The sequence below is a fragment of the Stenella coeruleoalba genome (genome assembly GCF_951394435.1).
Source record: "Stenella coeruleoalba genome assembly, chromosome: 3".
NCBI classification, from domain to species: Eukaryota; Metazoa; Chordata; class Mammalia; order Artiodactyla; family Delphinidae; genus Stenella; species Stenella coeruleoalba.
Genome location: NC_137148.1, coordinates 147,875,177 through 147,892,698, shown reverse-complemented (window position 1 = coordinate 147,892,698; position 17,522 = coordinate 147,875,177). Strand labels below are relative to the sequence as shown.

At 51.3% G+C, this 17,522-nt stretch overlaps 1 protein-coding gene across 2 annotated transcripts in view; it reads right to left on the bottom strand.

The window, feature by feature from the left end:
- ERGIC1 (endoplasmic reticulum-golgi intermediate compartment 1) overlaps positions 1 to 17,522 on the bottom strand; it is a 105,436-nt gene that overhangs the window by 43,335 nt on the left and 44,579 nt on the right. The window contains exons 1-3 of one of the 2 annotated variants that reach the window (XM_079917791.1): positions 11,841 to 12,008; positions 11,609 to 11,670; positions 4,257 to 4,329 (exon numbers count right to left, since the gene is read on the bottom strand). In XM_079917791.1, coding sequence (XP_079773917.1) covers positions 4,257 to 4,329; positions 11,609 to 11,670; positions 11,841 to 11,902 — 197 coding nt within the window. In that variant the 5' untranslated portion in view covers positions 11,903 to 12,008. Of the gene's footprint in view, positions 1 to 4,256; positions 4,330 to 11,608; positions 11,671 to 11,840; positions 12,009 to 17,522 lie in introns of those variants that run through there. The other variant, XM_079917792.1, reaches the window with a different exon arrangement.

The following is a 17,522-nucleotide window of genomic DNA, read 5'->3' as shown; positions in this document are numbered from 1 at the left end:
TCCGGGGTCACCCCGCCCCAAACCCATCTTTGCAAGAGGTGATCTTCCCGAGGCACGAACCCCATCCCATCACTCGATGCTCAGAAGCCTTCAGGCCTCCCATTGCTCTTCCACGTGATGACCGTGGCTCCCTACCCGGCCCTGGCTCACAATCCAGGCCTCAGAGTGGGTAAGCTGGGCTCCTAGGGAGCCGTCGAGCTCCTCCTCCTGGCTAAGTTACCGGCCTACCCACTCTGGGCCTCCTACTAGAGCGTGTGAGGACACAGTTCAAGGTAACGTCCAAGTTCCAACTCGGTGGGCAATGGCTTCCTGCCTGTGAGGCCACCTCCCCCCAGAAGGGCGCATCCGAGTCTCCCAGTGAACTATTCTGACCAAAACGTGGCAGCTGCCGTGTCCGCGGGGCTCCAAAATGCTCTGGGCAGAAAAGGACGGGATACGGGGGTCTGGGTACCAATTCTAGGCTTTGGCATCAGACAGGCCTGGGTGTATTGTTTTTTTTTTTTCCCTCCTGGCCACTCCCCACAGCATGTGGGATCTTAGTTCCCTGACCAGAGATCGAACCTGTGCCCCATGCAGTGGAAGTGCAGTGTGCTAACCACTGGACCGCCAGGGAAGCCCCAGGCCTGGGTTTGACTCTCGCTCTAACCACTTACTAACTGCACTGTGCTTTTAGCTTCCTGGTGCCTCAGTTTCCCCAGCTATAAAGTGAGACTAAGGTCAGCAGCAGTCCTTGGCTCACGGGGTTTTGTGGCCTTGAAGTAAGATGAGCATTGTAAAAGGCTAGCTTAGGTGGCTGGCATGGGGTTGCCTATTGCAGATCACAGCTGAAAAGTCTGAGTTGTATTAAGCTAGAAATGATCGATGGAGAGTTCCAGTTACTACATTTTCTTATTATAAATCCTCATCGTGTTAATAATTAAGAGCAGCCAGAGCCTGGGGAGTCACAGACTGGAATGTTCCGTGGCCACGTTCTCTGAGGAGCAGGATGCCGCTCCCTTACAAACACAGAGCCTCAGAGCACCCTGGGGGGCCACTTTCCCAAGTATAATTAATGTCCAGGTTGAAGTCCCATCACCCAAACAGGTTTCCCTCCCCGTCGGGCCGGGCCAGAATAGCCTCTTATGTCACTGGTAACCACAGGCCAGCGTTAGAGCAATGCTGATCCAACCAGAGGTGACCTCATTTCCTTGGGTTACAATCTCACGGCGGGGGTGGGGAGGCCAACCCACTGTGGTCACAAAACTGCCAGGGAGGGCCAGCCACCCAGAAAAGGAAGAGAATTGTGACCTGCGGTCCTTCCCGGATCAGCAGGGCTTCCCGGGGGTCGGAGAAGCTTCTGACAGAGGAAGGACCCCAGGGTGCAATCCTCTGTCCTCTGGATTTTCCTGTGGAGCCCTGGCCCGCGAGGACGCCCTTTGGGCAACTCTTGCACCTTGGTCACAAGGCCGCAGAGAGAAAGGAGGCATTAGGGTCACCGCATCATCATGGATGGAGCCTCTGGCCCGGACAGGTCTCTCTTCTCACCCCCACTGCTCTGCCTCTCCCCAGCCCTCTCACTGCCGGTGGGGAAGTGCTTATTAGCCCAGGGCCAGACACAAGGCAAACACTGAATGAATGGCCCCTCTTCCTCTCCGGGGGTGTGGTGGGACCAGCATGTTCAGAATGCCCCCAGGAGCCAGGAAGTCCTGGAGAGGGAAAGGGGACAGAGCAGTGGGAACACACTGTGCTCTTGAGAAAGAAGTGAGTCCTGCCCTGGTAAACGGAGTGAGCTGTCCCGGCTTGCTCAAGTGCCCTGCACACAGCAGCGGGGTGTGTTGCAGTCCAAGAGTGACTGCTGCAGTCACCTCCTGTTGTAGTCACCTCCTGCTGCAGTCACCAGCTCTGACGTCCAAATTCACCTGTCGGGGGTGCTGCCCCGCACTCTGCCTCATTATCGGCTAAGCTGATGATTGGCTGAATGAACTGCCTCTCGGAATGTCAGCTGGAGGTGAGGGAGGTCCCTTCTTAACTCAAGGGGGAGACAAAAAAACTAACACTCACAGAGTACTCATTACATGCCAGGTGCTGAGTGGCCTTACGACCTTTCTCCCGTGAGACAGGGAAGAAATATGAAATGAGTAAATGCCTGAAGGGATATGCATCTTAAAGTATATCAGGCACTATGCTGAGCACCTTTGAAGGTAAATAATCTTGTTAAAGCCTCACAAAATAGCCCATACCTTCTCTAGCTCCTATCCTGCTTTGTTTTTGCTTCCGAGCCCTTATCACTAATTGATACATTCCGTTGCGTTTGCTTGTGGACCATCTGTGTCCACCGCCTGCATTTTTGGCTTCTCTGAGCATGGAGTCACATGGTAGTGAATCGGACAGACCTGATGCCTGACCTCTGAGGGCTCAGGACCAAGGATGATCGCCATTAATCCATGGCAGTGTACAGAGCCTGGCCTGACTCAGGTCCACCTGCTCCATATTCTCCTCTCCCTGCCTGCCTCCTTTGCTCTAGCCACACCAGCTCTCTGTCTTCACATACACCAGGTAATTCCTGCCTCAGGGCCTTTGCACTTGCTCGTGTCCCTGCCTGGAATAGGTAAAGCCTTGCACCTGGCACCTGGGATACGGTCAGGGCTCCCTCCTTGTTGCTGTCACCTGGGTACCGCTTCTCACCTGGCTCAGAACACGAGAGGCCTGCACAGAAGCCCCCCTCCCAGGGAATGGGGCGTGACCTGGAGAGACCAGCAGGTGCCCGGCACACAGTAGGTCCTTCATAATGCCAGCAGGTCTCAATTTCTGGCTGCTCTCCCTGCTTCCACCTCCAAATCATAATGGGATGACCCCTGAAATATCCAGTGGCCCAAACGTGCACACCTGACTGGGACAGAGTCCAGGGGGAACAGAGTTCCTTGTCTGACCCCGGCCTGGTCAAGGAGCTATATCTTGGGAGGCAGACAAGCTTCCCCAGACCAGGAAGGAAGCCTTGCCTCTGATGTACCCTCTCTTGTTTGGCCAGAAATTCTGGGACCCAGAGAGGTTTGGCAACTTGCCACCTGTCACAGAGCAGGTGGTAACTGAGCAAGGACCTGGCCCTGGATCTCCCAAGGCCTTGTCCAGTGCTCTTTCCAACACTCCATGAGGCTCCTGGGGCTTTGATGCCATCAGGGTTAAAAACAGGATCAGACAGACAGGGAAGACAAACTCTCCCACGTCGGAGGAGGGCGGAAGCTATATTCAGAAACGAGTTGGGGCGGTGGGGGGGGGGGTGGGCGGTGGGCAAGTCAGTGGACAAGTCCCCTCACCTCTCTGAGCCTCAGTTTCCTCATCTATAAAGAGGGGACAACTACCTCCCAGGGCTGTTTGAGGATTATGGCGGTAATGGTTACAGAGCAACAAGGACCATCTTGGGCTGAGCAGCTATGTTTTCAGTTTCCTATTGTCTTGTGGCTGACAGGGAGGCACAGGAAACCAAGAAATTCCATGAGTGCAAAAGAAAATTCCAGTGTTGGACAGGGGAGTGGGTGGCCAGAGCCCAGCCCCGTGATGACTTTCTGGGTTATAAACGTGGAAATGCAGAGGCTTGGAAGCCAGAGGTGAAGGCAGGAAGCTTCTGGGTCTAATTCATCTCAGAGGGGCATCTGATGAGGCTGTGACTGAATAATTCCAATGGCATTCGGTGTTACACAGGCCCCAGAGCATTTACTAGGTTATCTGAACAACAGATGATTCTAGGAACTGGGGTTGGATTCACAGTGCGTCAACCCGCTGCCAGGAAGCCCATGCTGACTCCTCACCCAGTGTGGGCCTAGCACAGGGAAGGGGGCTTGGTTGAGGGGGGCCAGGCTCCGATGTCAGAACCCCGCCCCCTCCACCGCCTCGGGTAGAAAGCTGCCCCCATTTTCCTCTGACTTCTTCCAGCTTTAACATCAAACGACCCTGTGATGACTCAGAGGGAGAAAAGCCCACTGGCCAAACACAGAGACGGCAAACATCAGCAAATGATTTCTGTTCATCTGCGGACCCGGGAGGTGCCTCCCTGACCCCAGAAGGGAACCAGAGTTTTCTCTTCAGCTTTAACAAAGCAATGTTGGTTTCCGCTCTGGCTTTAAAACCCTTTTCAGAAACAGAGGAGTGACGGATGCCACAGGCTTGGAAACAGGAGGTAGAAGGTTCGGAGGTTTCTCTCCTTTGTAAAGCCCCTCTCTCTTCCCATCTGGGGTCCCCAGAAGCTCTGGAATGCCTCACCAGTGGGCGATGTAACTTACATTTCTGTCGTTATGAATCCGGTGAGCTCCGAGAGGAAAAGGAAGAGGATGAAGAGGCAGCAGCAGATAGAGACTGGAAGAAACAACACAGACACCCAGTTAAGGGTGGTGGGCACTGATGGAGGGAAGCCAGCCCCCAGACCCTGCCCTCAGAGAAAAGCTGCTTACAGGGAGGGGGAGAGAGGCCCACAGACCCTCCCCAAAACCCTTCTTACTCTTGGCCTCAATGTGAAGCAGCCCCCCTGTCAGAAAGGTAGACCGCCTTTGGGACTGATCTGACCCTCCCGTGTGGACCTCCCCAGCCCCCCATGCCCGCAGATAGGCAGATCCTCCAAGGGGCCAGCCCGCCTTCCCTCCGTAACAGCATTCTCATGCAGAAGTCGGTCAGAAAGTAAGGGCTGCAAATCGGCGGCCCACAGACGTGTTCTGTCTGGCTCGACTGATGCATATTTTAAAATTTGGAGCTGACGTTGAACAATCCAGAGATTTCACATCAAAGTCCAGATTTCTGGCTGCTCCAGAACACTCGAGCCCTTGTTCCCACAGGGGCTCTGAGCTCACCAGTTTGTTACAGGTCCCACCACCCCCTCCTGCCACCCAGATTCCAAGGCTGAGGCAGAGTGTTGGTTGCCCTCCATCACCACCCGCTGCGGTCCCATCAACATCATGCCCGTGTCCCTAGCAGAGGCGAGAACGTGAGGATACACAGTGCTGTGCTTCAAAAGAAGGGACAACTCTCGGTGAGAGTGAAGAGTTGGGGTCCCACAAGTCTGAAGTGCAGAGAGAGCAGAATGGAGCTCCAGGGTCGGCCCACATCACCTGGATTTATCTCGCCTGCCTGGCCCTTGATGAGGTTGGATTTTGTGACCCTGGACTTGCTCCTTGGGGCAGGACATAACAAGTGCCCCAGGGGCTGGCCCTCAACTCATCTCCAGATACCCCCCCCCACATCTAACCACCCAGCGACCTCGAGCCACGTGCTGTTCCCTAAATATATGCTATGGCTCCTCTGTCTGGAATGTCCTTCCCCATCTTCCCTCCTCTTCCTTGGTCATCCTCTCTGCCTGGTGAACTCCTACTCATCCTCGCAGGTTGAGGCCCAACTCAAATGTCCCTTCTGGTGAGAAGCTCCCCCAACCCTCAGAGGTTGAGCTGGTCACTCTTTTCTCTGTGTTCCCAGCCTCTATCTGAACACCTTCCAAATGTTATCTGTGGCTCTCCCTTTCACTAGACTGACAGATACCCTGGAAGGCAAAAACTCCACAGCTCCAGTGCCTGGCCTGGGGCTGGGCACACAGGAGGTAATAACAGGTTTTGTGTAAGGCAGGGAGCCAGCCCCCAGAATACAGAATAAGGGCTGAGTGTGCCTCACCTGGGTTTATCATAGAGGCATGTCGTGGGCAATGGCTCACACAGTGTGGTCCCACTACTCACGTGCTGTGTCCCTGGGTAAATTAAATTAACCTCTCTCTGCCTCAGTTTCCGCATCTGTAAAATGGCACCAGTAGTAGCACTTGCCTCATGGGGCTGCTTGAGAATTTCCGCAACACAGAAACTGGACTTGAAATAGTGCCTGGCAGGTAATAATGGCTCAAGCACTAGCTCATTACTAGGATTTTCATCAGGGAGACTTTGGAGGGTGTGGTGATTTGGGGAAGGTGATTTGGCAAGTGGGTTGACCCTCAGTTTCCCGCAAAGAAAAGTTCCCAGTACCACCTGCTGATGCGGCCACATTCTTGACAGTCTGTACCTGGTTGGCCGAGCCATCCTGACTGATGCTGAAACCAGGTTATTTGTCATCATCACCATCCTTATTATTATCATCATCTATCTATGGCAAAATGTACAGTCAAAGATACGTTCTGGGCTCCCCTGGTGGCAGAGTGGTTAAGAATCCGCCTGCCAACGCAGGGGACACGGGTTCGAGCCCTGGTCCGGGAAGATCCCACATGCCGTGGAGCAACTAAGCCCGTGCGCCACAACTACTGAAGCCCGTGCGCCGCAACGAAGAGTAGCCCCCGCTCGCTGCAACTAGAGAAAGCCCGTGTGCAGCAACAAAGACCCAACTCAGCCAAAAATAAATAAATAAAATAAATAAATTTATTAAAAAAGATACATTCAGAGAGGCAAGAAGGCAGAGCACAAGTGTTTGTGGGGCACCTACCACATGCCCTGCTGTGGGAGTGTTAACAGATACCTGTCACTGCACACTCCCATGTGAAAGAGGGTATGAGCCCGTGTGGAGGGTGTAGAAATGGAGGCTCAGAGTGAGGAAGAGAGTGGCCCAGGGACACACTGGGTGGCAGGTGGGGGCGGGGGTGGGGAGGGCTGGAACCTGAGCGGTCTAGAGCCAATGCCCTAAGAAAAGGAACCCCGAGACTCCAAGTGAAGGGCGAGGCAGGGACATCCCCAGAGTCCCCACCAAGCCTCCAAAACCACACCCAGACATGGGGCATACAAGAATGACTCCCCAGTTCTTCCAAACTTTGAAAAAGCTGTATAGGGCAGAGTTTAAGGGTTTTACTTTTTCTTGGAAGACGTAATACATGTAAGTGATAAGAAAAATCATCAAGCTGTATAAAAAGGCAAACTGTGTGAGTCTCTTTCTCACTCCCGACCCACAGCCCCCTGCCCAGAGGTACCACCCCTACAGTCTGTGTCCTGACACGGGCATACGAGTTTTTCCTCTAATCAAACAGCATAATGTACACATGCTTTCTCTCTTTTTTTAAAATTAAATTAAATTTATTTTTTTTGCTTATGTTGGGTCTTCGTGGCTGCACATGGGCTTCTCATTGCAGTGGCTTCTCTTTTTGTGGAGCATGGGCTCTAGGCGCATGGGCTCAGCAGTTGCGGCACGCGGGCTCTAGGGCACACGGGCTTCGGTAGTTGTGGCTCACGGGCTCCGCAGTTGTGGCTCGTGGGCTCTAGAGCGCAGGCTCAGTACTTGTGGCGCACGGGCTTAGTTGCTCTGCGCCAATGTGGGATCTTCCAGGACCAGGGATCGAACCCATGTCTCCTGCATTGGCAGGCGGATTCTTAACCACTGTGCCACTAGGGAAGTCCCTGTACACATGCTTTCAACTGTGCTTTGCTCACTCAGCAATCTATGTCTAAGCAGGTCCCACATCAGTTTATACAGAGTGGCCATGTGGCTTGTTTGTTTTCATGGCATAGAAATTAATTTCAAATGTCTTCTCCAGCTGCTGAACAAATCCACTGCAGAAGACCAGCTGGCAATCCGAATTTCCCAGGCTCACAACCTTCCCCTTCTCACCTGCAAACTGCAGCTGTGATGCCTCTTGATAAAGAATCCTGCCAGGTGGGCAAAGCACCCTTCTCACTTGAAATCTCACACCTTTTCTGACCCACGTTTCAGAGCCATTTCCACCCTTCCCACCCCACCTTCAAGCCCCAGCAACCCACAGGTTGCTGTAATGATGAACAGGCCCAAACTCGGGAGGTGTTTTTGAAGGCCAATGATGACTTAGGCCAGTCCAGGTTTTCTAGCTGCCTTCCTTGCTCCAAGCCTGCAAATGGGCCCCAAACTTCTGACTCTATGCAGATCAGAGGTGGGGGTATAGGGATGGGAAGGCCTCTTTCTGAAACCTGCGTGTGTTGTCCCAGGCTCGGACCTCGCAGCTGGATAAGTGCGGGGTCTGCTCAGCTGAATCCGACTGTCCGGCAGCCCATGCTGTGTGTCTGCTTCCCCTACCTTGTCCCCAGACTGGAAAGACAGAGACAATGTCTCAGCACCCCTGGGGCCTCAGGGTCTAGCGTAGTGCCTGGCTCAGAGAAGGTATGAAATAAATATTTGTTGAGTGAGTGAATGAATGAATAAAAACCATGAGGGCAGGTAGGAAGTATTTCCACCAGAAAAGCCTTCTGATACTGTAGAGTTTTTCAATCCATGTTTGGGCAAGATGCTCAGGCTCTGGGACTCCAGATTTCTTCTGAAACGGACTCAGGCACTGGACAGTAGGAATGTGACACCAGGAGGATGCTCGCTAGTGGGAGATCCAGTGCAGCCAGCAAAGGGGGCACCGGACCCAAGACCCAGACACCAGCAAGTCAAGCAATCTGTGTAAGGCCACATAAGCACTTCAGTGGAGAAGGCAAAATTCAAACCTCGACTTGTGAGTCTCCAGTGCCCTTGCTGGTTCCTTCAGTTATTAATAGCACTTACCGTGACGTCATGAAATGGTGTGTTTCTGTATCTGCCTGCCTGCTCAGCCATGCACTCTTCAAGGACAAAGACCGAAGCCCATTCATCAAGTTGGTCCCAGGACATGGCACACGGCCTGGCCCCAGACCTGGCTGATAAATATTTGTTCACTAAATGGTAGCTAAGGGCTGGCTTCCCGTGCTCACGCCTTTCCTCTTGTGCAAGGGAACTTGCCCTCTCACACACTGTGCTGGAGACTGCAAATCAAACCACGTCCCCGGAGGGCCACTTGGCAGTACCTTCTACATTTCACAATGCACATGCCCTTTGACCCGGTAATTCCTCTTCTAGGAAAGTTACCTTACAGAAATAACCATACAAGGATACAAACACATATGGACAAGGATGTCTATAATAGCGATAAGCTGGAATCAGAACGCCCATCCTCGGGAGGCTGGTTACATAAACCGTGGGTCGGCCAGATAATGGAAAGCAGCACATGGTGGCCGTTTACGTGCTGGTGTGAAAGGTGTGCAGGATGTGTCAGTTAAAAAAGGGCAGGAAGGACGGTGTGCCCAGTACGCTCCTGTCTGCGCTTAAAATGACGACACAGGTATTTCAAAGACTGAATATGTTTTTTTAAAAATTCTAGAGGGATACAGACCTGATTGTTAAACATACTAGATAAGGGAGAGAACTGCAGAGCCTGCAAAGAAGTGGCCTGAGCTGTTGGTGGTAGGAAGGGGACAGGAAGCCTCATTGGAATTTTTGTGACCAGGTTCATAAACTAATTGAACGGGTAGATGAACAAGCCCTCTTCCTCTTATGTACCCCGAGTACCTTTTCCGTGGGGATCAATGCACAAAGTGTCACAGCTTCTGCGGTCACGGACCCTCATGGGCTGTGGGCTCCAAGAGGACAGTGATAAGAAGAGGTGCACGGTCCAGCCGCACTGAGAGTTTGGCACGTACCCCATACTTGACAGGCGTGATCACACTTAACCCCCAGATCAGAAAACTGAGTCTCAGAAAGGTGAAGTGACTTGCTCAGGGTCACCCAGCTGCTAAATGGGAGAATGAACCCAGCTCGGCCAGATCCGAAGCGAGCAGTACACGAATCCTGCTGCCTGGCTGCTCTGTTCTCTTCTCCGGGGATGTGGACAGCCAGACTCAAGAAGGCACCTGCAGCTTGGACGACCTAAGCTAGAGGCAGAGCCAGCCGGGGTGCAGGGATCCCCAAGGTCATCCCCTGACCTGATAATGGCCTGCCCTGGGAAGCAGCGGTGGACTCCAAAATGACTGCCCGGCCCCAGGGCCCTGCTCAGGGGACAGTCCACGGGGAGGGTCCCTCTCCCACACCAAGCACTGGAGAGGCCCACCTCTTGCAAGCTGTGAAACTTCAGACAAGTCACTTCACCTCTCTGAGTCCATTTTCTCATCTGGAAAATGTGGGTAGAGCCTTCCTGCTTGCAAAGTGCTTGCGGTTTGTTTTTATATCTTTTAAAATAAACTTTATTGTGGAATAATAATAGACGCAAAGATAGTACAGAGCGTTCCCATCCGCCCTTCGCCCAGCTTCCCCTTATGTTAACATCTTACATAACCCTGGTATGTTTGTCAAGATGAAGAAATTAACATTGTCCAATACTGTTAACTATGTTACAGACTTATTAGATCACTCATTTCTCCGCTAGTGCCTGTCTTCTGTTCCGGGACCAGACCTGGTATCCCATTTTACATTTAGTCATCGTGCCCTTAGTCTCGAAACTGTGACGGTTCCTCAGTCTTTTCTTGGTTTTCAAGACCTTGCCACTTTCAAAGAGTCTTGGCCAGGTGTCCTGTAGAGGGTCCCCCAGGCTGGGGCTGTCTGCTGCATTCCCATGATTAGACTGGGTTGTGGTTTTGGGGGAAGATCCCACGGAGGTGAGGTGCCCTTCCCATCAAATCCCATGGCAGGCAGCGGGCACGCGACAGCTACGTCGACCTCTTCCTCACTGGTTCCTCACTTTGTCACCTGGTGACGGGGCAGGCTCTGAATGTCTCCACCATAGTTATGACTTCCTTTCCATTCTCTCCTCTTCAATAGTGAGTCACTAGCTCACACTCCAGGAGAGGAGAGCTGAGCTGTACCTCTCAGAGGGGGATATAGTCATAAATATTATTTGGAGTTCCTCTATAAGGAAGGTTCAACCCTTCCCTCCCATTTATTTAGATCAGTATGGACTCCTGGACCTTTTTCTTAATTCTTTGGGTAACGAGCCAATAATGTCATTATTTATTGTGCTACTCAGATTGCCCTGTGTTGGTCTTTGCCCTCTTTCAGGCTGGCTCCTGTGGCCTGCTGACACACCTCCACCCCTTGCTTTTCCTCCGGGCATTTTTTTGCTTTCTGGCACGAGGTGTCCCAGGCTTATTTTGTACACTTCCTGTCCCAGCCCTGCAATCAGTCATTTCTCCCAGGAGCCCTGGGTCCTTTTAAGTAGAAGACTGGTATTCAGAAACCAAAATCTGAGTGAGAGGATTATTTTTTTAAATGGATAGAAACATCCTTATGTTAAAAACTCAAATAGTCTAAAAGGTGTGAAGAGAAAAGTCAGTCTCCCTCCAACCCATGAGCCCCCGTTTCCCCTCCCAAGGACAGCTACTCTTTTTTTTTTTTTTTTAATTCATTTATTTTTGGCTTCGTTGCTGACGTGGGCTTTCTCTAGTTGCGGCGAGCGGGGGCTGTTCTTCGTTGCGGTGCGCGGGCTTCTCATTGCGGTGGCTTCTCTTGTTGCACAGCACAGGCTCTTGGCCCGCGGGCTTCAGTAGTTGTGGCGCACGGGCTTAGTTGCTCCGCGGCATGTGGGATCTTCCCAGACCAGGGATCAAACCCGTGTCCCCTGCACTGGCAGGCGGATTCTTAACCACTGCGCCACCAGGGAGGTCCCTGGGGCAGCTACTCTTGATGATTGATTTCTGGTGTCTCCTTTCAGAAACAGGTGATGCTATACCTTACAGCGTTACAGTGAGGACAGAGAAGAGCTGAGGGACTAGAGGCAGGGCCCAGCAAGATGCCCATCATTTCTTCCCTCCTCCTGTCTCTCTGTCTTCCCTCCCTGGCCCAGCATTTCTGCAGAGGGCGGGCAGGCACAGGTACGGACAGTGGGGAGAGGGTCGGGAGCAACGGAGAGAAGGAGGCTACTCACTAATGGCCCCGGTGTACGTCGGCTGTGTGAGGTCCTTGGGCACCTTCCTGTAGATGTCAAACCTGTGGAGAGCAAAGGGGACGGGGTGAGGTGGGCGCAAAGGGCAGGTGTCAGGCAGCGGGGGAAATGGTGCTGGCTGGTGTGCCCAGCAGCCGCCATTCTTCCCCGAACCATTTCCTCCAAGAGGCCTGAAGGACGTCCCCTGCCCCCCATGGGATCCTGGCTCCCACACCTCCTTTGTCGCACTGCCTCACTACTTATCACCCCCTGAGACAGATGGCCTGGACCCCTCATCTGATTCTGGTTCTTGGTTGGTCTTGCCCCCAAGAGAATGTAAGCTCCATGAGGGCAGGGACCTTGTTAAGTGTTGTGCCCTGCCGTGTCCCCAGACCCTTGCTTGGGCCTGGGGCACAAGAGGCCCCTAGTAAGCACTGGGGGAATGAACTGAACCTGGGCGTTGGCTTTGTCTGACGCTGAAGGGAATGGGCAAGCGCAGTCTTTCCTGAGTTCTCTGACGGCGCTGCATTCTTGCCTGGCGTCACCTCTCCGCCCCCTCTTCCATTTCCTGTCTCTACCTCCTCTTGTTTCCACTCCCCCCTTCCCCAGCTTCTGCAGCCTTCTTCTTGGAGATTTTCCGGAACTCCAAGGCAGTAGGTTAACAGAAAATCCTGCCTGGGGCTGACATCGGCTCGTGACAGCCCTGGCTCCAGCTCACGTGGGTTTCTGCCCAGACACAGAGCAGACGCCTTTTTTTCATATGGATCCCACCAGAGCAGACTGGTGGGGTGGTGGTGGAAGAACTGAGGGCTTTGGAGTCAGGCAGACGTGGGTGTAATTCTGGCCAGTTGTTTTAAGGGGTAAGGCCCCTAGAATCAGACTGCCCTGGGTTCAAATCTTGGCTGGTCTTCTTCCTTGCTGTGTGATGTCAGGCAAACGACGTCCCCTCTCTGAGCCTCAGTTTCCTTTTCTGTACTACTACGAGACCCCGCCAGGCCCCTGAGTAGGGGAAAGAAACGTCAGCGGAGGAGCTGACACAGAGCGTTCCCAGGCACTTGGCTTCTTCCCCTTCACTTGACGAGCAAGCAGCTCTAAGTCCACAGCCCTTTCCCAGCTCTCTGGTGAAGAGGCTGGCAGCTCCGCCCTCCAGGGGTGATGGGCTGGTGGATGGTTCCTCTTGGGTGATTGGGAAAAAAGGTTAGTGCCGTGCTAACCCCAATGCAATGACATGGAAATCTTGCATAAGATCTGATACTTGACTCCTGTTGCGTTCACTCTAATGACACGTGAAAGGTGCTTGGTTCCTCAAGACCTCAGAGGAGAGAACATTCCTATAGGCTGCAGAGCTAAAAGCTATCACTTTCTCTCCCACCTGCTCAGCCACCAGTCTCCCGTGCTTAGGGCCCGAAGGGCACTAAGCACTGGGGCTGGGAGTGTGGTCAGGAGGGGTGGGGGCCTCATGTGACTCAACTATCCATCCCTACTCACCTCCCTTATTCTGAAAATGCTGCCCACTTTACCTGTGGGAGGCATATTAGAAGAGAGAGTATGTACTGGGGAGTTAGCCTGCCTGGGCTTAAATGTGACCCCACCACTGTGTGACCTTGGAAGTGTCCGTGAACCTCTCTGTGCCTCAGTTCCTCTGTCTGCAAAGTGGGGGCAACAACAGTAACTATCTCACTGCATAGGGATTAGAACCAAATGACTTAGTGCACATAAAGCACTTAGAACCATGCCTGGCACCCAAAAGTACTACATCAGTATCTGCTGTTACTATGATTAATGTTTATTCGGCTGACATTTATGAGCACCTACTACGTGCTAGCCCTCTTTCAGGTACTAGAGACATGGAGGTAAAATCAGCCCTCAGCTCTGTGTACCTGCAGTTTAGCAGCAAAGACAAAGAGGGGACCAAAAAGGAGAACGTGGTGCTGCCCCACCATGGGGTATGCTGGAGGTGCCAGATGAACCTGGAAAGGGCACCTGGGGTCATCTTGAAGCTTCCAAAAAGAGCTGATGTCTGAGCAGGAGGATGGGAGAAAGGGTAGGTGCAGGCAGAGACTGGTCCAGGTAGTAAGAACAGCAAAAGCAGAGACGAAGAAGAGGATGGAGCCTGACGTGCTGGAAGGCTAAGTTTACCTGCCTGTGGTGCTAGGACGGGAATGGAGGGAGTGGATGCTGGAGAGGCAAGAGGGGCTTACAAGCCAGCTTCCTGGTCCAGTTAATACCTGGTTACTACCCTGGGCCCACAGCCAGAAACTGGGCCTCATGGTTTAATAAATATATGAGCCACCGTTTCAAAACTGGGAGTTTTATGGGAAGTCAAAGGCTGTCCAGGGTAAGGAGCGGGGAGTGGCCTAGAGCAGAGTGTCCGAACCTGACAAGGGTGAGAGAGGGAGAGATGGGAGATGGTTGCATACAGGGGGGCTGATCAAATATATAAATACAGTGAGGATAATGGGGGCCGGGTGCCTCACTGTTAGGGAAGGGAGGTATACATAGAGAAGTAGAATAAACCCCATGGTGTTAGAGTGGAAATGAAGGTATTGCTGTGAATTCATGGTTTTCAGCATGCACAAATAGAGAAATATCCAGGTGTGCAGACACATCACGTAGACATTTATTTCCTAGCTCGTTCTATAGAGAGGGTGCAGGAACAGTGACAGCCAGACAGCAGCGAGCACATTTGGACCTCAAACCTTGGCTTCTAAATATCATTCTTTACTCAAAGGAATCAGCTCCTTGGAGAAATGGCTGATTCCAGGGCTGGGTAGGGAAAATGCAAGATGAGCTTGGAGTATCTTCTTATGTCAGAAAGCAAGAAAGAATGATGGGACATATCAAAAGGACAAGAAGTCAGCTTAAAGGGGCTCCCGCTGGCCAAAGAAGGGGCAATATAAGCATTAAAATCAACAATCACAGTAATAGATTATGACCCGTTAGATAAAATAGGAAGCCAAAGATCTACATAGATGTAAATAAACAAATAAGTAAATCAAGTCTGATGAGGAATGGGATACTTCCATACCTTCTAAGTAGCCCCCCCGCAAATCGTTATTAATCATAAAGGGAAAAAGGTAACTTTACAGAGGAGAAACTTGACAGACATCACCGTAATCGAGTGACCAAAGGGAGTGTCACCAGTAAGGAGACACATCATATGCCTCCTGATATGAAGTACTGGGGAGGGTACCCCATCACTCCTGTGGGGAACTTGCTCAAGCGTACAACCTCAGATGAATTATGAGAAAACATCAAACAAATCCAAACTGAGTGTCATGCTACAAAATGACTGGCCAGCATTTGTCAAAAGTATCAAGGACACGAAGGCCAAGTAAAGACTAAGGAACTGTCAGAGATTGGAGGAGACTAAAGAAATGTGACCACTAAACCCCGCAGGCTGTCCTGGATCAGAGAAAGGACATCAGTGGGACCACTGATGGGATTCGAATAAGATCTGTAGAGTAGTTAATAGTACTGTAGAATGTTCTTTTCCTGGTTTTGAAAATGGTTTGGTTATATAAGATGTTATATAATGTTATATAACGTTTAAGGAAGCCTGGGTAAAGGGCACATGGGAAGTCTTTGTATTATTTTCGCAATTTTTTGGCAAGTCTTCAATTATTTCAAAATGAAAAGTTAAGATCTTTTTTTAATTTAATGAAAAAACTTTTAAAGCTTAAGCGGGAGATTTCATGTAAAAATCCCACCCAGCTTGCTTTCTTTGTGCATGTTTGGTCCCTTTAGGCATCAGAATTCGAGATGCTGGCTTAACAAATGTTGGTCCGGTGTGCTGGGTGTCAGGCAGAGCGTGTCTTTGTCAACAGAGGGAGGGGAGATGAAGGCTGAGCGAACAAAGGTCTAAGAGAGGAGGCAAGACTTGGACAAAACTATAGGAGGCAATGGCAATCAAAGAAGGTAGGTGCTCCGGAAAGAGTGAATGACGCAAACCAAAATCACTGCCATCCCACGTGGGGTGTGTTCCCACGTATATTTGTATTTAAGTCTCATCTCACAGTAACTCTGCCAGATACTGATATCCCATTTTTCCAGGAAGAAAACTAAGGCTGAGCCATAAGCAACTTGCTCAAAGTCAGCAAGTCAATTTAGCAGAGCTGGGATTCATACCCAAGTCTGGGTCCATAGACCATTGTCCTTCCGCTGCCCTGTACTTATGGGAATCAGTTTAGAGCTCATTTATTGGTAAACTGAAGTCTCAAGGTTTTGCTTATTTGCTTTTCTGAAGATGCTGCCCCAGAGCAGATGGGGCCCTCTTGGAAAACAGGGACCAGCGCAAAACACATTATTTCATTCAATAGGTATTTACTAAGTACCTACCAGCAGTGCTCTATAGACGGTGGGAAAATGAAAGTGCTCAAGGTAGACGTGGTCCCTGCCCTCATGAAACTGTCGGTCTAGCAATGCTGTTGGCTCCTTGAGAAGGGCCACCTACACAGAATGTTCTCTGATGATGATTCCATTCCCATGCCGCAAATCCAAGCTGGGGAGTGGTGGTAGGGTAAAGGGGTAGCTGAAAAGGACCCTGGGTTCAGAGTTGACCACAAGCCAAGTGAGTCAGCAGTGAATGTCACTAAGAAAATGGGCCACCGGGAGGCTGGTGAGAACCCAGGCATGTGACAGATCAGGAAGTCAGCCGTCGTCTCTGGCTCCCATTAGTCAGTCCCTCACTGCGGTGATGTGGTGATGCGATTAGATGTGGCCACCCACTGTCAGGAGAATGTAGAGGAAAGGGTAAGGAGAAAGGGGGAGAGGGGAAAGGATGCTTAGTGTACATCTAGTGTGCGCTGGACTCATGCTAGGCCCTGGACCGACATGTTCTCATCTAATTCTCTCAGCCAACTTGTGAGTTGGGGATTGTTATCCCATTTTACAGAGGAGGCTCAGAGGCTGCTGACTTGGCTAAGCTCTCACGCCTATGAAGTGTCACAGCAGGGATCTGAATCCAGGCCCAGTTTACATTCTTGTTGCTTTCCCCAACGATGTGGGGATAAACCAGGACCATTTGGGTGGAAAATACTTCTTAGGAAGAAAGATTAAAGAATTGGAATTGCTTGGCCTTAAATAGAGAAAGCTAAAGGATAGATTCTTTATGTTTGTCAAAAAAATGTTCTTTCCCTGTCCTCCCCCTAGAGTGTGAGTTTCTCACGGGAAGAACCTGGGCCTCCTTGCTGCCCAGCCTTGCCCAATCCAGGCCCTTGGGGAACTGATCTGAACGAATGGGTCAATGGATAAACCTATACAAAGATAAGGTCCACTGGCTGGCCCCATAAACAAGATTAAGGTGAAATGGATGGTGGGGAAGCTGAGTGATGGGTCCTCAGAGGTTCCTTGTACTGTATTTAGACATGTTCACTTACAAAAAAGGCAAAATAGGCTTAAATGAAAGCAAGAAAACAATCAGCTGGACTAAGAAAGACTGAGCTAGATGCCAGAAGAATGGGAGCAGTGCCCAGAGCCAGGTGGACCATAGGTTTGTCACCTGTTGGAACAGGACCCAAATGCGGAGACCCCAGGGGACCTCCTGCCTTCACCACGCTCTGCTGTTGGGTCTAGAAGGCGTTCTGAGATCACTGTGTCCAACCCATTCATTTTACAGAAGAGAAAACAGAAGCCCCAAGAAGGAGTGACTCACCCAATTCAAGGTATAATTAAACTCAGAGTATTTAAAACAAAAACGAGCCAATAAAAAGCTTGTGAAATCCTTGTTATCTCATGCTCTTGAAATGTCATATGCTACTGACTTTCAACCAGGTGCAATCTGGGCCCCCCAGGGGAGTGTGGCGATGTCTGGAGATATTTTTGGTTGTCACCCGGGGGAGTGGGTGGTACCCAGCAGGTAGAAAGCCAGGGAAGCTAATGCATCCTCCAATCCTACAAGGCACAGCCCCCTACAACA